Source organism: Leopardus geoffroyi, chromosome A3, assembly GCF_018350155.1.
Source record: "Leopardus geoffroyi isolate Oge1 chromosome A3, O.geoffroyi_Oge1_pat1.0, whole genome shotgun sequence".
NCBI lineage: Eukaryota > Metazoa > Chordata > Mammalia > Carnivora > Felidae > Leopardus > Leopardus geoffroyi.
In genome coordinates, this window is record NC_059336.1 from 86,564,723 (window position 1) to 86,581,399 (window position 16,677).

Below are 16,677 nucleotides of genomic sequence, written 5' to 3' on the forward strand. Positions count from 1 at the left end.
GTATCTGACATGTGGTCATCTGCTCCATGCTGCCTGTATCTGAGGACAGATTCCTCCCAAACCACCCCTTCCCCGCCCCCACCACCACCCTGGAAAAGCAGCAGAACACGGCTGCTTGATAAATACAAGATTTACATCATAAGCACTACTCAAAGAGCACAAGAGTGCCCCAAATACCAATACTGAAGGCACTTTCTAAGGGGTGGAGACATAGTCAAACTCATATTAAATAAATCACCTTCAGCTGGAATTGCTCTGGAATTTTGTTTTCAGTCTTCTAAGTTACCAAAGATCTCCTCTGCTTAAATGAATCTATGATAAAGTCCTTTAGGCAGAAGGAGTAAAATACAAGGATAATTACAGAAATATTTGCAAACTCTAGTCTACCAGTCTACTTCTATCTAGATAGAGGTGCCTCAGGGTGCTCTGGCTTTTAAAATCAAATAGACAATTATCAGAATGCAAGACAGCTTACCTTCCAAGAAATATTAGCAGGTTAGAAGTATGTCATTGGGCACATGTTAGCAAGAGGGCAGGAAAAAGGCATATGTAACTAAGCAAGAAGAATCCAGAGAAAGGGTGGTTGGGGGTAAAGATATCATTTCATCATGGGTTTCCCAACCCACCAGGCATTTGGTACAATGGTTTGGATTCTGTAGACGACTTGGAACCTCTGTACAGAGGTAATTCCATCATCCCCTCCCCACATTACCCTCTCCCCTTCCGGGCAAATCATTAGCTAGTAGAAACTTCTGCTAACAATTATCCCCTGCTAAGGTTTCTGCTTGAATTAAGCACACAGAACACAGCAGAAGCGGCATCAAAATCAGTTTATTGGGAAACCAGTCACTTAGAGGCATTACATTGTATGCAAAGAGATGTAGAGAGAGATCGGAACATTTTAGAAGATACGGTACAAAAATACTCGTTTCTCGGAATTCTATTAACTTTTTAGCAGTGCTTCTTTTTAAACAGCTCTGACCTTAAATATCGTCTTCAGAAATAAAAAAAAGGTGGGTGCCCCCCTCATTTTCTAAGAGTTCAAATGCATTCAGTGAATTCCTGATTAGAATCTTTAAGTAAAATTCTGTACTGGTGCCAAATGGCTTTCTGAGTAGTGTTTGAAGAATATGATTTTGAAGAGGATAAGTTTTTTCTTTGAGCGGCAGCTTTAGTATGTGTACCTACACGGTGACTTGAAAGCATTAGTCAGCTGACAGGAAGTAAACGGAACACCTTCTTTCTTGCATGGTCAAGCTAATAATGGCATCATAGCCATCAATAATGAAAACTGAACAGTTTGACAGGAGTTGGTGTTTTGGGGAAATTTAAATTGAATTCCGTCAGATCAGTTTGTGTGTAGAGAATGCCAAAAAGCAGCTACCTATAGAACCAGGGGCATTTCGGATGCCTGCGGTCTTAGATTACATTTCAAGAACTATCAGGTACCAAATAGAGATGCCCACGTCCAGAGCTGGACAGGATGGAAGAACATGCTTAACCTTTCTAGATTACTTAAAAAGTGGGTTCTTGGTCGACTGGAAACCTGGCACACTAGCATATTCTAGGATTTTGATGGTAATAGGAAAACTACACCTAAAACTTCAAGAACTTTTAAAAATTCACAAGCACAGTCACAAAACCCCTATAACATTGAGTTTGCAGGGAAAACTTACTTCCTGTTCTTCAAAACAAGGCCAGATCCATTTCTATTTTTCAGCATTCTTCTGCCTTCTAGGGTTGGAAAACTAATTTAAAGGATTTTCCTGAGAAGGCCAAGTCTCTTAACCGCTTCATTCTTTTTAGAGAAGGTGTGGTGTGACTACAGCAGAGAGCAACTACCCTTTGCAGCTCTCCAAGCCGGGCATTCTGGAGACCAAAGAATGCCGGTGGGTTTGGGGATGCACAGATATCCACGCTCTCTCAGCGCAAGAAACAAAATGGTCAAGAGAAGGAGAGGTTCTAAATAACTGTGAGCAGAAGATGGACATTAAGTCTTTTTGGCAGTTACAGGTTCTTTCTGGAATATGAGTGTGTTCTAGTAGGGTAGGGAAAGCACATGTTTTCAAGGTGAACAGTCCTTGTAGATGAGGATGGCCTTGCACTATTAGGAAAACATGTTTGCAGAGGTCTGGCTACTAGCAATGAAGGATTTGCACTAATTTAACCTCACGTCTTGGCCCCGTTCCTCTGGTAACCAACCATGCATAGCAGATGCCCCATGACCACAGAGCTCAATGAAGTTAGCCCGTTGTCCCTGAGGGGCGGAGGGCTTAAATCCAGGACATGGTCCTACAGTCTGCACAAGGGTCTTTCATATCATAAAGCCTAAAGTAGGGCATTTTGTTCTCATTCCCTCAAACTGTGTTATGTCTCTTTTCACTGTGGTTTTGTGCGTTAAATTAAGCAAGAAGGCAAGACACGCTTCTTTTTCTTGCTCTCATGTAGGGCTGTGTGCAAAGTTAAGGTTAAGCACAGTTTTTGAAACTTCTATCAGGGATAATGCCATTTTAGTCTATTTTGAGGCTCCAAATTGTATAGATTTCCCTAAGAGTTCATATGCTTGACAGAGTAGGAAAGAAGTCCCCAAAAGTATCTGATGACTTAGCAACTCTCCTCACTAACTGCCTATTAACTTCCAAAGCAACCATCAGTGTTGAGTGATTTGGGGTACCGGAATTTTATCTGATGAACACAGTGAGAGGGTCATCAGAGTGCTTTCAAAAAAATCAAAATCTGAAGACTTAAATTTTAGGCTGGATACTCTTTAGTGCTATATATCATGCACAATCCAGCATTTTTCTTTCCTCCATACTACAAACTGAAATAACAGGTACAGGGAGTATCAAAGACCTAATTCTTGCTAAAAACAGAAAAATGAAGACTTGGGGAGTACTGAGAAACCTTCTCATACATTTAGCAAATAGAAAGCAAAATACCCCTTCATAAGAACGTCAGAAATGCAGCACCAATTGAAAGTCACACTCTTAGAGCCAAATCAGGGAATCAAGAGGTGTACATCAAATTAATAATTTCCACGACCTTTTAGCTTCGATAATAAAATTAAGGGTTCTACCATATGTTGTGCAGTGGCATTAAGACCCATGACTGGGGAATAGGGATTTGACGGGAGCCAGCATGGGCCAGTGATGCCGTGCCTCTCAAGCCAGTGGAGCAATTAAATGAGATTTCTCCCTGGGCATAAAACTGCTGTTGCCAACATAAAATGTTTAATTAAACTGGCCTGGGTATATTAAAGATTAAATTAGAGGAGGATAGCTGCAAATCTGTGCTCCGTTTTCAAACCCGCATCTCGTCATATCAAATGCAGGCTCACAAGGGTTTTATTCTCCCTGACTCCATGGTAGCCATGATTCATTAAAATGTCCTCAGCAGGTGTCCGCACTTTCCTTGTGCACAGCTACTTACTGCCACTCAACAATGGGTTTAAATCCTTTGTGCAAAAGTAGGTTTTCAGATTAGGAAAACAGCAGCTATTTTAAGTTATTTACATCTGTGAACATCAGGCTCCTGGTTGAACAGATAAGTCTTTATTCCCCTGTATGTTTACATAATAAATTGTTTACAGACTTTTTTTATACAATATTTGCGTAGCAGTGTTTAAATTTCATATTTTTACTGTACAAGGTAGCTTCGTGTACCTGTTTGCTTTGTCTTCTTAGGGAGGACATGATAAAGACCTGTGGTAAATATACAACCATGTGATAAGGCGGGGGGCGGGGGGGGGGAGGTGCAATAGGGTAGAGCAGAATACTCACAGGAAGAAGAGTAAGGTCAGGATACTACCATCAAAGTGGGAACCAAGGAAGTGTCTTCCATTCAAGCAACTACCACCATTTGGCAACTCTGCATAAGTTAGCATTACCCAAAGAAACTCCTTCCTCCACCTTGGTGAAAGGAAACCCGGGATAAACAAAGTAGTATCTTGTTACAGATTATTTGAAATGGAGGCCATCTGGGATTCATTTTGACTCAAGAAACCCAAGTACATCCAACTTCAGGAACATGACTAGGGTGGAAAATGAAAAGACTAACTTTGTGTTGGTAAAATTATAGTCTCTAGAGAGGAATAAAAGACAGTTTTATATTATCTGGAGTGTTTCAGTAAAGATTTCATTTTAAATATCCCTCTGCTAGTATCTCTGTTCTGCCCGGCATCCTCTAATTCACTTAATTCAGTACTTTGGGCAATCCTATCATTTTTGTCCCCAAACTAAGTTAGTGGCTACACGAGCCTGGTAATCTTACAGTCAGAGAAAGTTAAAGACTCCTGGAAATTTAGACAAACATCATCATGGGAGACTTTACTTTGGCCCAAGATACCTATAGTGTGCATTTATTCAGGTGAACTCAGATCCCTCCATACTTCTGGGCTGAGGTCAACCCAGAAGGTCCTCCCCTTCCCATACAATTGCTGAAGGCAGACTGTTCCTGACTTGGGGAAAACTGTGTTAGTTCGAATCAAAATGATCAATTACCTGTCAGCAGAGCAGGAAAAGAGTATTATAAACAAAACTAATTATTTCATCTTGAGAAAATTTTTCTTGAGTTTGTTTCCCTGTAATTATTAGCAATCCAAGTTCTATAATTCTACTTCAGAAAGAGCCAAGTCCAGTGTCAAATGACACTGAACAAAGTGACAACCTTTCGGAGGTATTTTAAAATTCACATCTTTCCATTTTCTAAACTACTAAAGACAGGTGAAATTATGGAAGTTCCCTTATTCAGAGGATCAAGGAAATTAAGAATGATAGTTGTCGCTTTCCATTATAAGCTCCTCTCTGGGAATTTTCTGTGGATTATTCCTTTTACTGTCTTTAATAGTAACCACATTTCATCTGAGGTGGGTGGGTGATTTTGCTAAATGTTACCCTAAACCAGGAGTCATGGAAAAAGATCAAGAAAGAGGTGCTTCCAGATGCTGAAAGCAATACTAAATGGATAATAATTCAACTGATTTTCCTATACCTTATTACCTTCCTTGATGGTATTTCTAAAGAGAGGAGTTTCAAAAATAACTTAAATGATGGCAGCATCATTAGAGTAAGTATTAGCTTCCCAAGTAAAACCAGATGCCTTTGAATGGAACAACACTCAATTAGCTGTCAAAATTCTGGTATGTCTGCTAAAGAAGTCATTAATTATGATCATAGTTAGAAGTGTCTATTTAAACCTTATCTCCTCCGAGTCCCGTGTTTTTAGAAACACTGGGACTTGAATTTGGTGATCTAGTTATTTGAATGCTTTAAAGAAAAAAAAAAAATACGCCAACAATTTGTTCTGTGTTCTGGTATAGTTACTACTCTTACACAGTTGGATTAAAGCAAATCAGAAACATATGCTTATAGTATCTGCCCATTTTTAAGTGTCAGATCACCGATTTTATGTTTTAAAAGAATTGAAATCTTCTGACACTGTTTTGTTGGAATAGGTAGGGGTGTGTGAGTGATATTAAAAAAAAGAATCTATGTCCCAAACTGTCCAGTAATGTAGGCTTCTATTCAGTTAACCAAGAAAGAGCAACCCAAGTTAGTAAAAAGTCCATTATAATTCTCTAAAATGTAAATACTGCTACAGTAACAGTAAGAACTACAGAAGGTAACTGAAGAACATCCAGATTATACAAATCCTTCATAGTCCTTCCAAAGCATAATAGTATGTGCGTAGAAGTCTAGAATTCCATAAGCTTAAAGACCATCTAGTCCAAACTCATCATTGTATAAAAAAGGAACAATAGCTCTTAGAAGTGAAGAGCCTGCTGAAGGCTGCTTGGCCAGTGACCGGAAAAGGTCAGGGAGAGATCCCAGGTGACCTGGCCTGTCCTGCCCAGGCCTCTTCAGCTGGCCCGGCCTCAGGTTCCATGTGAAATGAAGTGGATGGACTAGAGACTGGTCTCTCCAATCCCTCTTGTGGAGTTTGTATGTCTATCAGTTATCAGCATATCTCACTCATATCAAATAAACCCTTTTAGCTTAGGGATGAAGCTATAAACTAAGGGAGGTCCCATTTGCTGAGTCACTCACATGGATACCTTAGCAGAAAAATAGTTCTTCTCTATGAGGCCCCATTCCTAAAGAACAAACCCAAGATGATTTCATGTCATTATCTCCCTCAGACTTCCTCCATCCAGTCTCTGGCTGCTAGTCTGTTCATTTTCATTAACAGTCTCCATTAAGCTTTATTGAGCCAGATGACTAGATAATATATCTCAATGTGATTACGGGTAATACATGAAAGGAACAATTTAGAGATACCTAATTTCTAAACTGTACTCTTCATGGTTTCAATTAAATTGAGAAACTAGATATTTCATTATATTTCTAACATGTATATGTATGAAAAAAATCAAATTGAAAAACACAGGCATAAAACATTGTTCTTATTTAAAAATAAACATTTCCTTCATTAGATTATACATTCTTTCTATGTCCAGGAAAAAGAATACAGTTTTGATCTTCAGTAATATTCCTGTCCACAAAGGTGCAAACCGAGTCCCACTTTCACTGCTATCCAATCATGGAGAGCTCTTCAAGATATCTTTTTTTTTTTTTTTTTTTTTTTTATCTTCAGCAGGAAGGTGGTGCCTCCCTCAATTTTGGAAATGATCCATTATCCTAATAGAGGGCTTTACTTAGCTCATCTAGTTTCAGCTGGCACAGGAAGTATTTAAAGTCAGGAGGAAGACTGAAAGATTCAGACTTTTCCTCCGCTGCCTTTCAAAGGCTGCTCTCACATTTCTGGGGTCAAAGCTTGACCTCCAAAGTGCAGTGTTTTGCAGGCTGTTGTTGCTGCTCAACTCCCTTCCGCCCCCCCCCCCCCCCCCCCACTAAAGTGCAAACGTGAAGAAGGAGAAACAAAAGTACTAGATAGAGAAACAGGCAAGTGGGCTTGGAATTTTATTTGTACAAATCTGATCAACTAAGAGTTTCCCTTCTGATCATGGAAAACGGCACTCGAGGAAGAGAACCACAGCGGGTTGCTCTGTGCCCACCTCTTTTTCAAAAGGGCAATTTTATAAAATTGCTTTCTATGTAAGGAAAAAAAGATACACTTTAATGAGTAAGTACATATACAGAGGGTGACCATGAGGCATGTTGTCATGTCAGTGCAGGGTCCTTTATTTATTTTATGAACAATATTCTAAGGTTAGTGAGGAACTACGCTTTGTTTTGTTTTTTAATCTAGGAAGCCAAGGAAAACCAACTGAACATATTTCATTGGCTGCATCCTTCAGTTCCAACATCAGAGAGAAAGAAAGGTAAGTAGCCAGAGTCAAATTGTGCCCAGCTTGTAGGCACACTTATTTCTGATTATCTGAAAATAAACAACATGCTTATTCTACAAAGACAGAGGACCTGCTGAAAGCTTAAAGCAACACACAAGTCTACTCAAAATGATTCCATATGTTACACTGTAGGATTGCTGTGTGGTTATACAAGGGAAAGAGGTCAAAACCCTGTACAGACACCTGATATCAGACTTGAAACGCCAAGTGGAAACAGAACTATTCAGCGTCTTCATTTATACACAATTTACAATATTTGATTCAAAATAAAAATCACAAGAAAAATACATCTGTTTCTGCTACAATTCCTTCCCCTCCCCCATCCACCCCCCAGTGAAAAGTCTTCTAATAAAAGGTATCATATTACCACCATTGTCTTGTTTTGGTCTAATTCTGAGATCCCGGCTTGGGACAGTTAACATGAAAAGGAATGGCAATACTTGGGTTTTATATAATGTACACATTTTATCCAAGGATCTCAAGTACTTGCAGTCACGTCTCCAGATCTGAGAAATCACGGTTCAATGGAAGCCAGAATGCTGGATGAATGCTGGGCAGGTTGCATGGGGTGTAAAATCCCTTGGCTAAGTCTATGATCAAACAAGGTCAAAGCTGGTTGGCTAGAGCTGGGCTCAATTTCTCTTTTCAAACATATCCCATCCGTCAGTCAGTTTTACCCTCTCTTAAATCACACACTCATCTCCAGGCTACTGCCTAGAGTTAAGACCAACTGAAGAAGCCATGTCCTCATGATAATGCAGCAGCGTAAAAAGCAAAAACAGAGAAACACATTCATCAGCATCTGGCCAAAGGAGACAGGGGTTGGGAGGACTGGTGTGGGAGGCCATTCCTAGCAAGAATGAGACAAAGGTGTCAGTTCACTAGTTTCAGTTACAGTTAAGCTTTTGGTGGAGTTGATTCCAGCAGAGGTGAAGCTCATGGCATCTAGCGCTTGATTTAAGATAATGCTATTGAAGAGGGGTAATGAGAAAACACAGCAAACTAACAGGGAGGAACTGGCCAAGGAATATCTGGAGGGCCAAAGTGATTTTCTTTCCTTATCATTTCTACAGGAGAAGGCAAGGGGTAGGAGATAAGGGCTGGAGGGCCCCTTATTAGCAGATTTTTTAAAAAATCATTTTTCTTATAACTCCGTAATGAAAATGTATATTACGGTATGAAGGTTACAGAACTGCATCTGCTACTGGGTCACGGCTACAGGTCTATGAGCTGATCCACCAGCAGTAAAGACCTGGCTAGGTTGGGAAGACTGGACTCAGAGCTCCCACTGCTGTTTCTAGAGTGCCCACCTGGAAGTGGAGAAATAGGAGTTCAGTACAAAACACAGAGGGTTAAGGTTTAGATGTGCAGAGCAAGCAAAGGAGAAACAAAACAAAACCCTGGAGAAGCAACAATTTACATCTGCAAACTCTTACGTGTTGATTTTTAAACATATGAGTCGGATATGCGCCACCTCCCACCAGAACTTCAGGCACTGTGTGCACACCATACCACAGGCAGAACACCTTGCAGAGAGGATGCTGTTTTCAAATGCCTATACATTTTGCCTGAGAACTGCTGGCTGTACACTAACTTCCTCATGATATCGACTCATCTCCCTGATAAAGTAAAAATCAACAGCTGTTGCTTTGGGGAAAAATCTGTTATTAAGACCACCGCGATAGAAACATGCTTTAAGAAATATAGAGATGGTCCCATGGTAATTCAGTGTCTCATGGCACATTCAAATGGTTATAATCCATCAAAGAGGAAAAAAGATGCTCCACAAATGTCCAAAAGATACAAATGATATCAAAGCACCATGCTTAATCTCTTTGGGAAGAATATTTGTTATAGATTATTCAAATCATGCTAAAAAATGTTCAGTGCTTTTTTTTTTTTTAATATATGTATATATGACTTCAGGTTTCTACTGACTAAAGGTCACTTTATTTTTGGCTTGCCACTTTGTAAAACCGGGTTTTAGTCAGAGTTAAATACTCTTCTTCTCTCTGAATAAACACCACAGTGACGTGTTAAGGTAACTACATCTCCATCTGTATCTGTGTCTCTATCTTATACTGGTCCAGCCCCAAGGCCTGTCATTACCCCAGTTCCCTTCACTAAGTGTTGATGCTTTCTTCCCTCTTGCAGATTAGGCACATTACTATTTTGTAAACAGCTGTGATGCCAAGTTCTTCTCTTTTCCCCATCCTCTCTTTCTTACCTTGTGGGTTTTTGGTTATCAATACAGGAATAGGGTCAAACTCATCTTCTGCCACCTTGTCCGAGCCCTCAGGGACATCAAAACCTGAGATGAGATTACTATCTTCTGCAGCTTAATACAGAATGCAAGTACACAAGCAGAAACAACAGAGGCAGAGATTAGCAAATGAGAGAACATGTCAGAGGCATAAAGTTCCACCTATACAATCACTGTTGTTTTTGAAGATGAAAATGCTTATTTTCATGAGTGGAAACAAAGGTAGCAAAACTGAAAAATAGGGAAACAGAAAAAAAATGGTTTCAGGCTGGCCATGTTAAGACTTTCATAAATGATTAGGGAGAAGGGTTATAGAATGGTCTCCACTACCATTTTAAGACCTTTAATTGTAGTTATTGTGAAATCTCTCTTCAACGTCAGTAATTCACAAAGGCACAGGAGTTAGTCATTTATCTTCCTTATTGAGCAAACAGGGGCCTGACTAACAAACAATATTCAAGAAACTCAAAGTTAGGGGCAGGGGGGAGGTAATTAGTAGTTACTGCTGTATCCAAGGCAAACAAAATCTTTCTGAAAAGACTTGCTGTCCTATGATTGGGAAGAAAGACTTTCCAACAACTCTGATGCCTCAGGGAATGTTGGGGCCCAAGATCACATGCACTGAGATTTCAAGCAGAAGTCTGTTGGATATCCTTCTCCATTTTGATAAAGACTATCCTACCAGCACAAGCGCTAGCTGAGCACCTATTCTGCAAATGCTGCTTCTCTGTAATTACACATTACTGCTGACACACTCCTGCCAGACATAATTGGTTAAAAACGCATACTGTATAAAAACATAATCATTTTAATGTTGTCAAGGGTAAAAACAAAACCTCAGCTCTTACCACTGCAAACCATAAACTAATTTTGTTTTGTTTTGTTTTGTTTTTTAAGTAGGCTGTATGCCCAGCGTGAAGCCCAATAAGGGGCTTGAACCACAGCTCTGCGATCAACACCTGAGCTGTTATCAAGAGTTGGACACTTAACTGACTAAGCCACCTGAGAGCCCCAAACTAACTGTTTTTTAGTCATCTCAGGGAGGCTTACTTCTTGAATCTCCTTCAGAAGAAACTTACATTGTTCCTCTTCTATATATGTGCTCCTTCCAGAAAACCAATTTCACTACCCAAGTACAGAAAGAAGGTTAGTGAATGCCTGCATAGAGTAAGCCAGGCTCTGTGCCTCTCACTTCTACGAACAACTCACTGAAGAGAGCCCAATTCAAGCTACTTCTGTCCAGGAGCATTTCACACCAGTATTAACCCAAGAGTAAGAAGTGAAAATGGTAGATCAGAAAGAGAAATCTAGTAACCAATCATGACTCAAAATTCGCAACTTTTATAAGTTCAATCTTTGAAGACTGACTTTGAGGACTTGGCCTGCTTCTTTAACATAGCAATCCCTACTCAAAAACTTTAAATCGGATTTGATGAAACAATTTTAAGGTCTCAGGCTAACAAGTATCGTATTAATTAATACTAAAAGGGAGTCAGTGGATAGTCAACGCAACCATCTACATGCGCGGACCGCAAAGGTACGTAGCTCTGCCTTTAATGGAGACCATGGACTATGTGCATTCCAGGAGACTGCCAGAAAGCAATGCCTACACCAACCTGTTGTCTAAGCCTTATTAGGTACTCTTCCTGAGAGGGATTCTAACACAGAGGCTAAGAGTACAAACTCAAGTTTTCCATATAGAGGAGGGGGCTAAAAAACTTCACTGCCAAAGACTTTTGGTAAGAACAATTCTCAGAAATCATTCAGATCTCCTTTAAGGATACACGTGCCCCAGAGGACAGGAAAGCATTTACCTTTATGGGCTGGAGCGGATATCGCTATGGGGGCAAACTCTTCCAGCAGGTCAGTAGTAGGGTTAGAAAGCAAGGAGCAATCAATCAGGGAATCTTCCCCGGTGAGAGAATCTGAGTCCAGATTAACAGCATCCCAGGTCAGTGATGGCATTAAATGGCACACACAATACCATGAGATTAGATCTTAGCCTTTAAGTTACTGCATTTACATGTTATACATATAAGCCAAGGCGAGAAAAGAAAACCAAAAGTAACATATTAAGCCCGCCGAATTTTCATCTATAGTAAGATATATTTCTAGATTCTCTTAACATTAACATATAAATATGGAATAATTCTTTGCTCAGAGGTTGCTGGGTAAGCAAGTATGTGATTTGGATGCCAATAAAACTTTAGCAACTTAGTTCGCAGCAAATGCTATTTGGGAAAAAGGACTTTGCAACTAAAGAGTTTCATTTAAACTTTCCCTAAACATTTATGGGAAAAGGTATTATAGGATGAAGTATCTAAGTTGACTAGGAGGGGATTGTCCCTGACTTATTATTAGCAGAATATGACACGGTTAAACAATACTTTCTAGAACTCAACTAGATCCCCATTTGAAACAAAACAATCTTGCTTCTTACTAGTATTCTTTAAATTTGAATTGCTCCTCTGGACACATGACTTTCACTTTTAGTTAAGGAACAGAAGGAAGGCAAAATTCAGAGTTCAAGTATTTTCACATACAAATTGTTCTCTGGGAAAGTTTTCTAAGAGAAAACAGTCAAGTACGCACAAGAGAAAGGAACCACATTATCTTTTATGTTCATTTTTTTCCCACTTAAATGTAAGTTTATTTTCACAGTTCCTAGACTTCCAATGGTTTCTGTTCCAAGTTACAAAATCAGACTCTTTTACCAAGGTTGACTATGGACTCGATAAAAATGCAGGTTATCAACTCTGTATTTATGGGCCGTTGAGGAATTCTATTAAGAGCGAATTTTGAAATTCGGGTGAAAGCAATGCTGAATCCAGGGGAAGATTTCAACTCTGCCTACAATTTAACAGCAAACCACCTATCTAGGATTAAAGCACTGTGCTGAGGACAGAATGTCAACACACAGAGCAGTAGCTCCGTGAAGTCACTGACACGGTTGTATAGAAAGACTGAACAGACACCTTAGCGGAGTTAAGGCCATCCTTGTAGCTCAACAGAATTCTTTGGGGAAGGAGGTGGAGGGAACCTGCCACCAGTGAAAAGAATCTTGAATAAATAAACACTGTAACCAGAGAAAGCCCAAGGACCACTCTATAAAGAACATGGCTCCAAAAAGCACTCTGCTCTTTAGCAAGTAAACACGTCACTAAACAGTGAGAAGCTGGGGCTGTAACCATACAGAGCATCCATTCTAGGAGGAACTAACCAGGCTGCAAACTAAGCCCAGGATCATCTGCTACAGGTGGAAAGGCTGGCTCCGAGGGCCACAACAATGACCAGTCCCTGCAGCTGCAGGACACCTGACTGACCTGTGCGGTTCGAGGTCACAGATTCCGTCTGGGATGGAAGGCGCTGGGGTACCGGGGGCTCCAGTCCCGGTATGAGACTCTCAACAGCAACATCGGCTTTTTCTTTTGTGACAGAGCATTAAGAAAGGAGAACAGATGGTAAGGTAAAAGGAGTCAAAACGTTCTTCAGACAATTCTGTGAAGGCTTCCTTCTACAGGTGTCTAAAATGCCAGTCTCAGGCAAGATGGACAGCACAGTAAGTTACTTTATTTCTGCTGCTTTGAGTGTCTGGGCTTCACTGATTGAGCAGGCATGTGCAAGGTTAACCACTATAACTAATCTTGGTGAGTTTCAGTTTTTATAGATAAATGTAGAACATGAGTCACCCAGCAGATTTCTTCCATGTCAGAAGACATAGGCTGAAAGGCACCATAGTATCTTCTGGTAATTTTGCTTTTCTTAAGGGATAAACTTGGGGGCAGACATCCTCTGTGCCTGGCGAAGGTAACTAGTCCATTTGAAATCCCACCCCATGATGTGGCCGGGAGGTATTCTGCACTGTGTCACATCCCGCAGCTGAAGGCCCATCTCTACAGGGTCATGGCTTTCCTGGGTTCAAGGACTATGTGCCCTGGAGTACAGGGGCCCTGCACATCTTGTAGTTCATGCCTGCCTTGCTGTAGAAGCACAGGGAAATACCAAACTGAGCAGACTAAGCCCCTGTCCCAGACTCTACTCATGGGGCTTCACCACTGGGCAAGTGTTTTCTGTTACTGATACGGGGCACATACAGAGGCCTTCTAAAGAAGTATCTGCTAAAGGTAAGGTCCCAGCTTGAAAGCAACTTCTTTCATGAAGCTTTTGTAATTAAATGTGAATTTTTCCATTCCTCCTCATTCATAAGAAATTCCTTTTGGAAATCTGAGGCTATCAAGCAAAGCAAAAATAACAGTGTGGTGCCCCTGGAAAGGCAGGGAAAACACTTCATTTGGGGCGATAACAAATGAGATTAAAGGAGGCTTTGGGGCATTTCCACTCCCCAGCAGGGCCATTCAATAGGGATCTGTTAACCAGGTAGTTATCATTCTCGAAACAGACACATAGATCATGCAGGGCTGAAGAAACAGAGATGATGACTTTACCAATTACAGCATCGGAAGTGCTACCAAAAGGGTCTGTCATAGGCAAGAGGTCAGGGAGCAGGAGAGAAGTGTCAGGAGATTTGAGTCCCTCAATTAGTTTTTCTAGGTTGGGCAGAGAGGTAAAGAGAAAGCAAAAATGCAGTGAGATATTAAAGCAAGCTGAACATTTATCATTTTCTATGCAAACACATTTTGGGGTCAAAATTTTGTATAGATTCATCATAAAAATAAATACTGTTAGTATCTTTTACTGTTAATCACAAATAAGCTTTCAAAGTTCAAAGTTTAAAAATGATTATTTCCCCAACTGAGGTTCATTTTGTAAGTCATTCAAAATACTTCCCTAGGTTTGTTTGTTTTAAAGTTTGAGATATAGGGGTGCCTGGGTGGCTCAGTCAGTTAACCGTCCGACTTCGGCTCAGGTCATGATCTCATGGTTCGTGGTTTTGGGTCCTGCAGCAGGCTCTGTGCTGGCAGCTCAGAGCCTGGAACCTGTTTCAGATTCTGGGCCTCCCTCTCTCAGCCCCTCCCCGCTTGTGCTCTGTCTCTCTTTCTCTCTTTCAAAAATAAATAAACAGTTTCAAAAAAATTTTTTTTAAAAATAAATAAAATTTGAAGTATAAAAATTTACCCAAAGGATACAAAGATACATATTCGAAGGGGCACATGTACCCTGACGTTTATAGCAGCACTATCAACAATAGCTAAATTATGGAAGGAGTCCAAATGTCCATTGACTGATGAATGGATAAAGTAGATGTGATGTGTGTGTGTGTGTGTGTACACATATATACACATACATATGTATATATGCATGTGTGTGTATATATGTATATGCATATGTATATATGCGTGTATATGTGTGTATGTATATATATGTGTGTGTGTGTATGTATATATATAAACAAACAATGGAATATTACTCAGCCATAAAAAGAATGAAATCTTGTCATCTGTAACAATGAGGACGGCATTAGAGTGTACTATGCGAAGTGAAATAAGTCAGAGAAAGATAAATACCATATGATTTCATTCATATGTGGAATTTAAGAAGCAAAACAGATGAACATAGTAGGGAAGAGAGAGAGAGAAAGAGAGAGAGAGAGAGAGAGAGAGAGAGAGAGAGAGAGAGAGAGAGGCAAACCATAAAACAGACTCTTAACCATAGGAACAAACTCAGGGTTGCTGGAGGGGAGGTTGGAGGGGGATGGGTTAAAAGGGTGATGGGTATTAAGGAGGGCACTTGTTGTGATGAGCACTGGGTGTTGTACATAAGCGATGAATCCCTAAATTCTACACCTGAAATTAATATTACACTGTATGCTAACTGGAATTTAAAACTTGAAAAAGAAAAAAATTTTTTGAGGTATAATTTATACTGAATAAAAGTCAACAATTTCAAGGGCACAATTTGCTGAGTTTTGACAAATATACACACTCATGTAAGCACCACTGAAATGATGTAAAACATTTCCGTCACCCCCCAAAATACCCTTGTGCCTTATTCTGGTCAGTGCCTTCCTTTTACCCACAGGCCCTGGCAACAACTGATCTGCTTTCTGTCCCTACAGCTTTGCCTTTTCTAGAATTTCCTATAAATGGAACCATGCAGTATGTCGTCTCTTCGGTCTGATGTCCTTGATTTAGCATAATGCTTCTGAGACTTCTCCCCGGTGTGGCATGTATCGGTAATTTGTTCTGTCTTATGTGGTAGGAGTGTTCCACTGTATGAACGTACCACATTTTATTCAATCATTCACCAGTTGATAAGACATTTGGTTGTTTCTAATAGTTTTTAGCTATTAAAAATAAAGCTGCCATAAACATATCCATGTAAGTATACGTTCATACCCCTTCCTTAGTTGTGAACATTTTTTTTGGACTTGCATTTAGAAATGGTTCATAACTCAGCAAGTGAATCAAAATATGCCTAAATTAACTTCAACCATCACTTATTGTCTGCCAACGGAGAGTGTGTGACAGGCTGGCACTCTTATCATTCTATGGTCAAATCTCATGAAATTCACGTACACCTGAAGATGGATTACTTTTGATGTCATTTGGCTAAGAAACAAAAGGACGTAAGAAGCCATCAGATTTGTCACACCTAATAACTTAATGTGTGATAAGTGCACACATTAAGATTCCTTCACGATTCTTTCAGCCTTGATCCATCAATAAATCTCTATTTACCTTCAACTTATTAATGGTAGAGCATTAACTTGAAACAAAATAATGAGTCGTCGAATCTTACAGAAAGAAGGGAATTAAGGTCTCTAACCTCCTTTTACTTGCAAGGAGGTTAAGGCCACATAAATTCTATAACTTGCCCAGTTAAAGCCTGTTGACATTTTTTTTTTCTATCACAGAAATACCATGCCATTAAGATAAAACTAAAATTAAAATGTTTGAGAAAAAGAAGTGACTTAAAGTTCAAGTATGTGTATATAACGTTTTAATGAATCTGCATTCTTCCAGGCTATCAGGAATCAAGTAAAGATGAAATTGATATTCGTTGAGTGACTGAAACTGAAATTTAGGTGACCTGTAATTTAAGGTGATCTATAACTACACAGATGAAACAAAATAATGGATTTTAGTGTCTTGGCAAGGTAATTTGCTTTCGTCCACTTAATATACTGCCGGAAAAGGTATTTTTATAT

General features: G+C 39.8%; 1 protein-coding gene across 23 annotated transcripts in view; it reads right to left on the reverse strand.

Moving 5' to 3' along the window:
- Positions 1-16,677, reverse strand: part of AAK1 (AP2 associated kinase 1) — a 171,003-nt gene that overhangs the window by 7,552 nt on the left and 146,774 nt on the right. For 6 of the 23 annotated variants that reach the window (XM_045446324.1, XM_045446333.1, XM_045446325.1 and 3 more), the window contains 4 exons: positions 14,015-14,116; positions 12,893-12,994; positions 11,384-11,494; positions 9,534-9,644 (listed from right to left, as the gene is read on the reverse strand). The exons of 4 other annotated variants lie outside the window; for them this stretch is intronic. In XM_045446324.1, the coding sequence (XP_045302280.1) occupies positions 9,534-9,644; positions 11,384-11,494; positions 12,893-12,994; positions 14,015-14,116 (426 nt within the window). Of the gene's footprint in view, positions 1-813; positions 8,617-9,533; positions 9,645-11,383; positions 11,495-12,892; positions 12,995-14,014; positions 14,117-16,677 lie in introns of those variants that run through there. 13 more of the 23 variants (XM_045446338.1, XM_045446344.1, XM_045446339.1 and 10 more) reach the window with 5 other exon arrangements.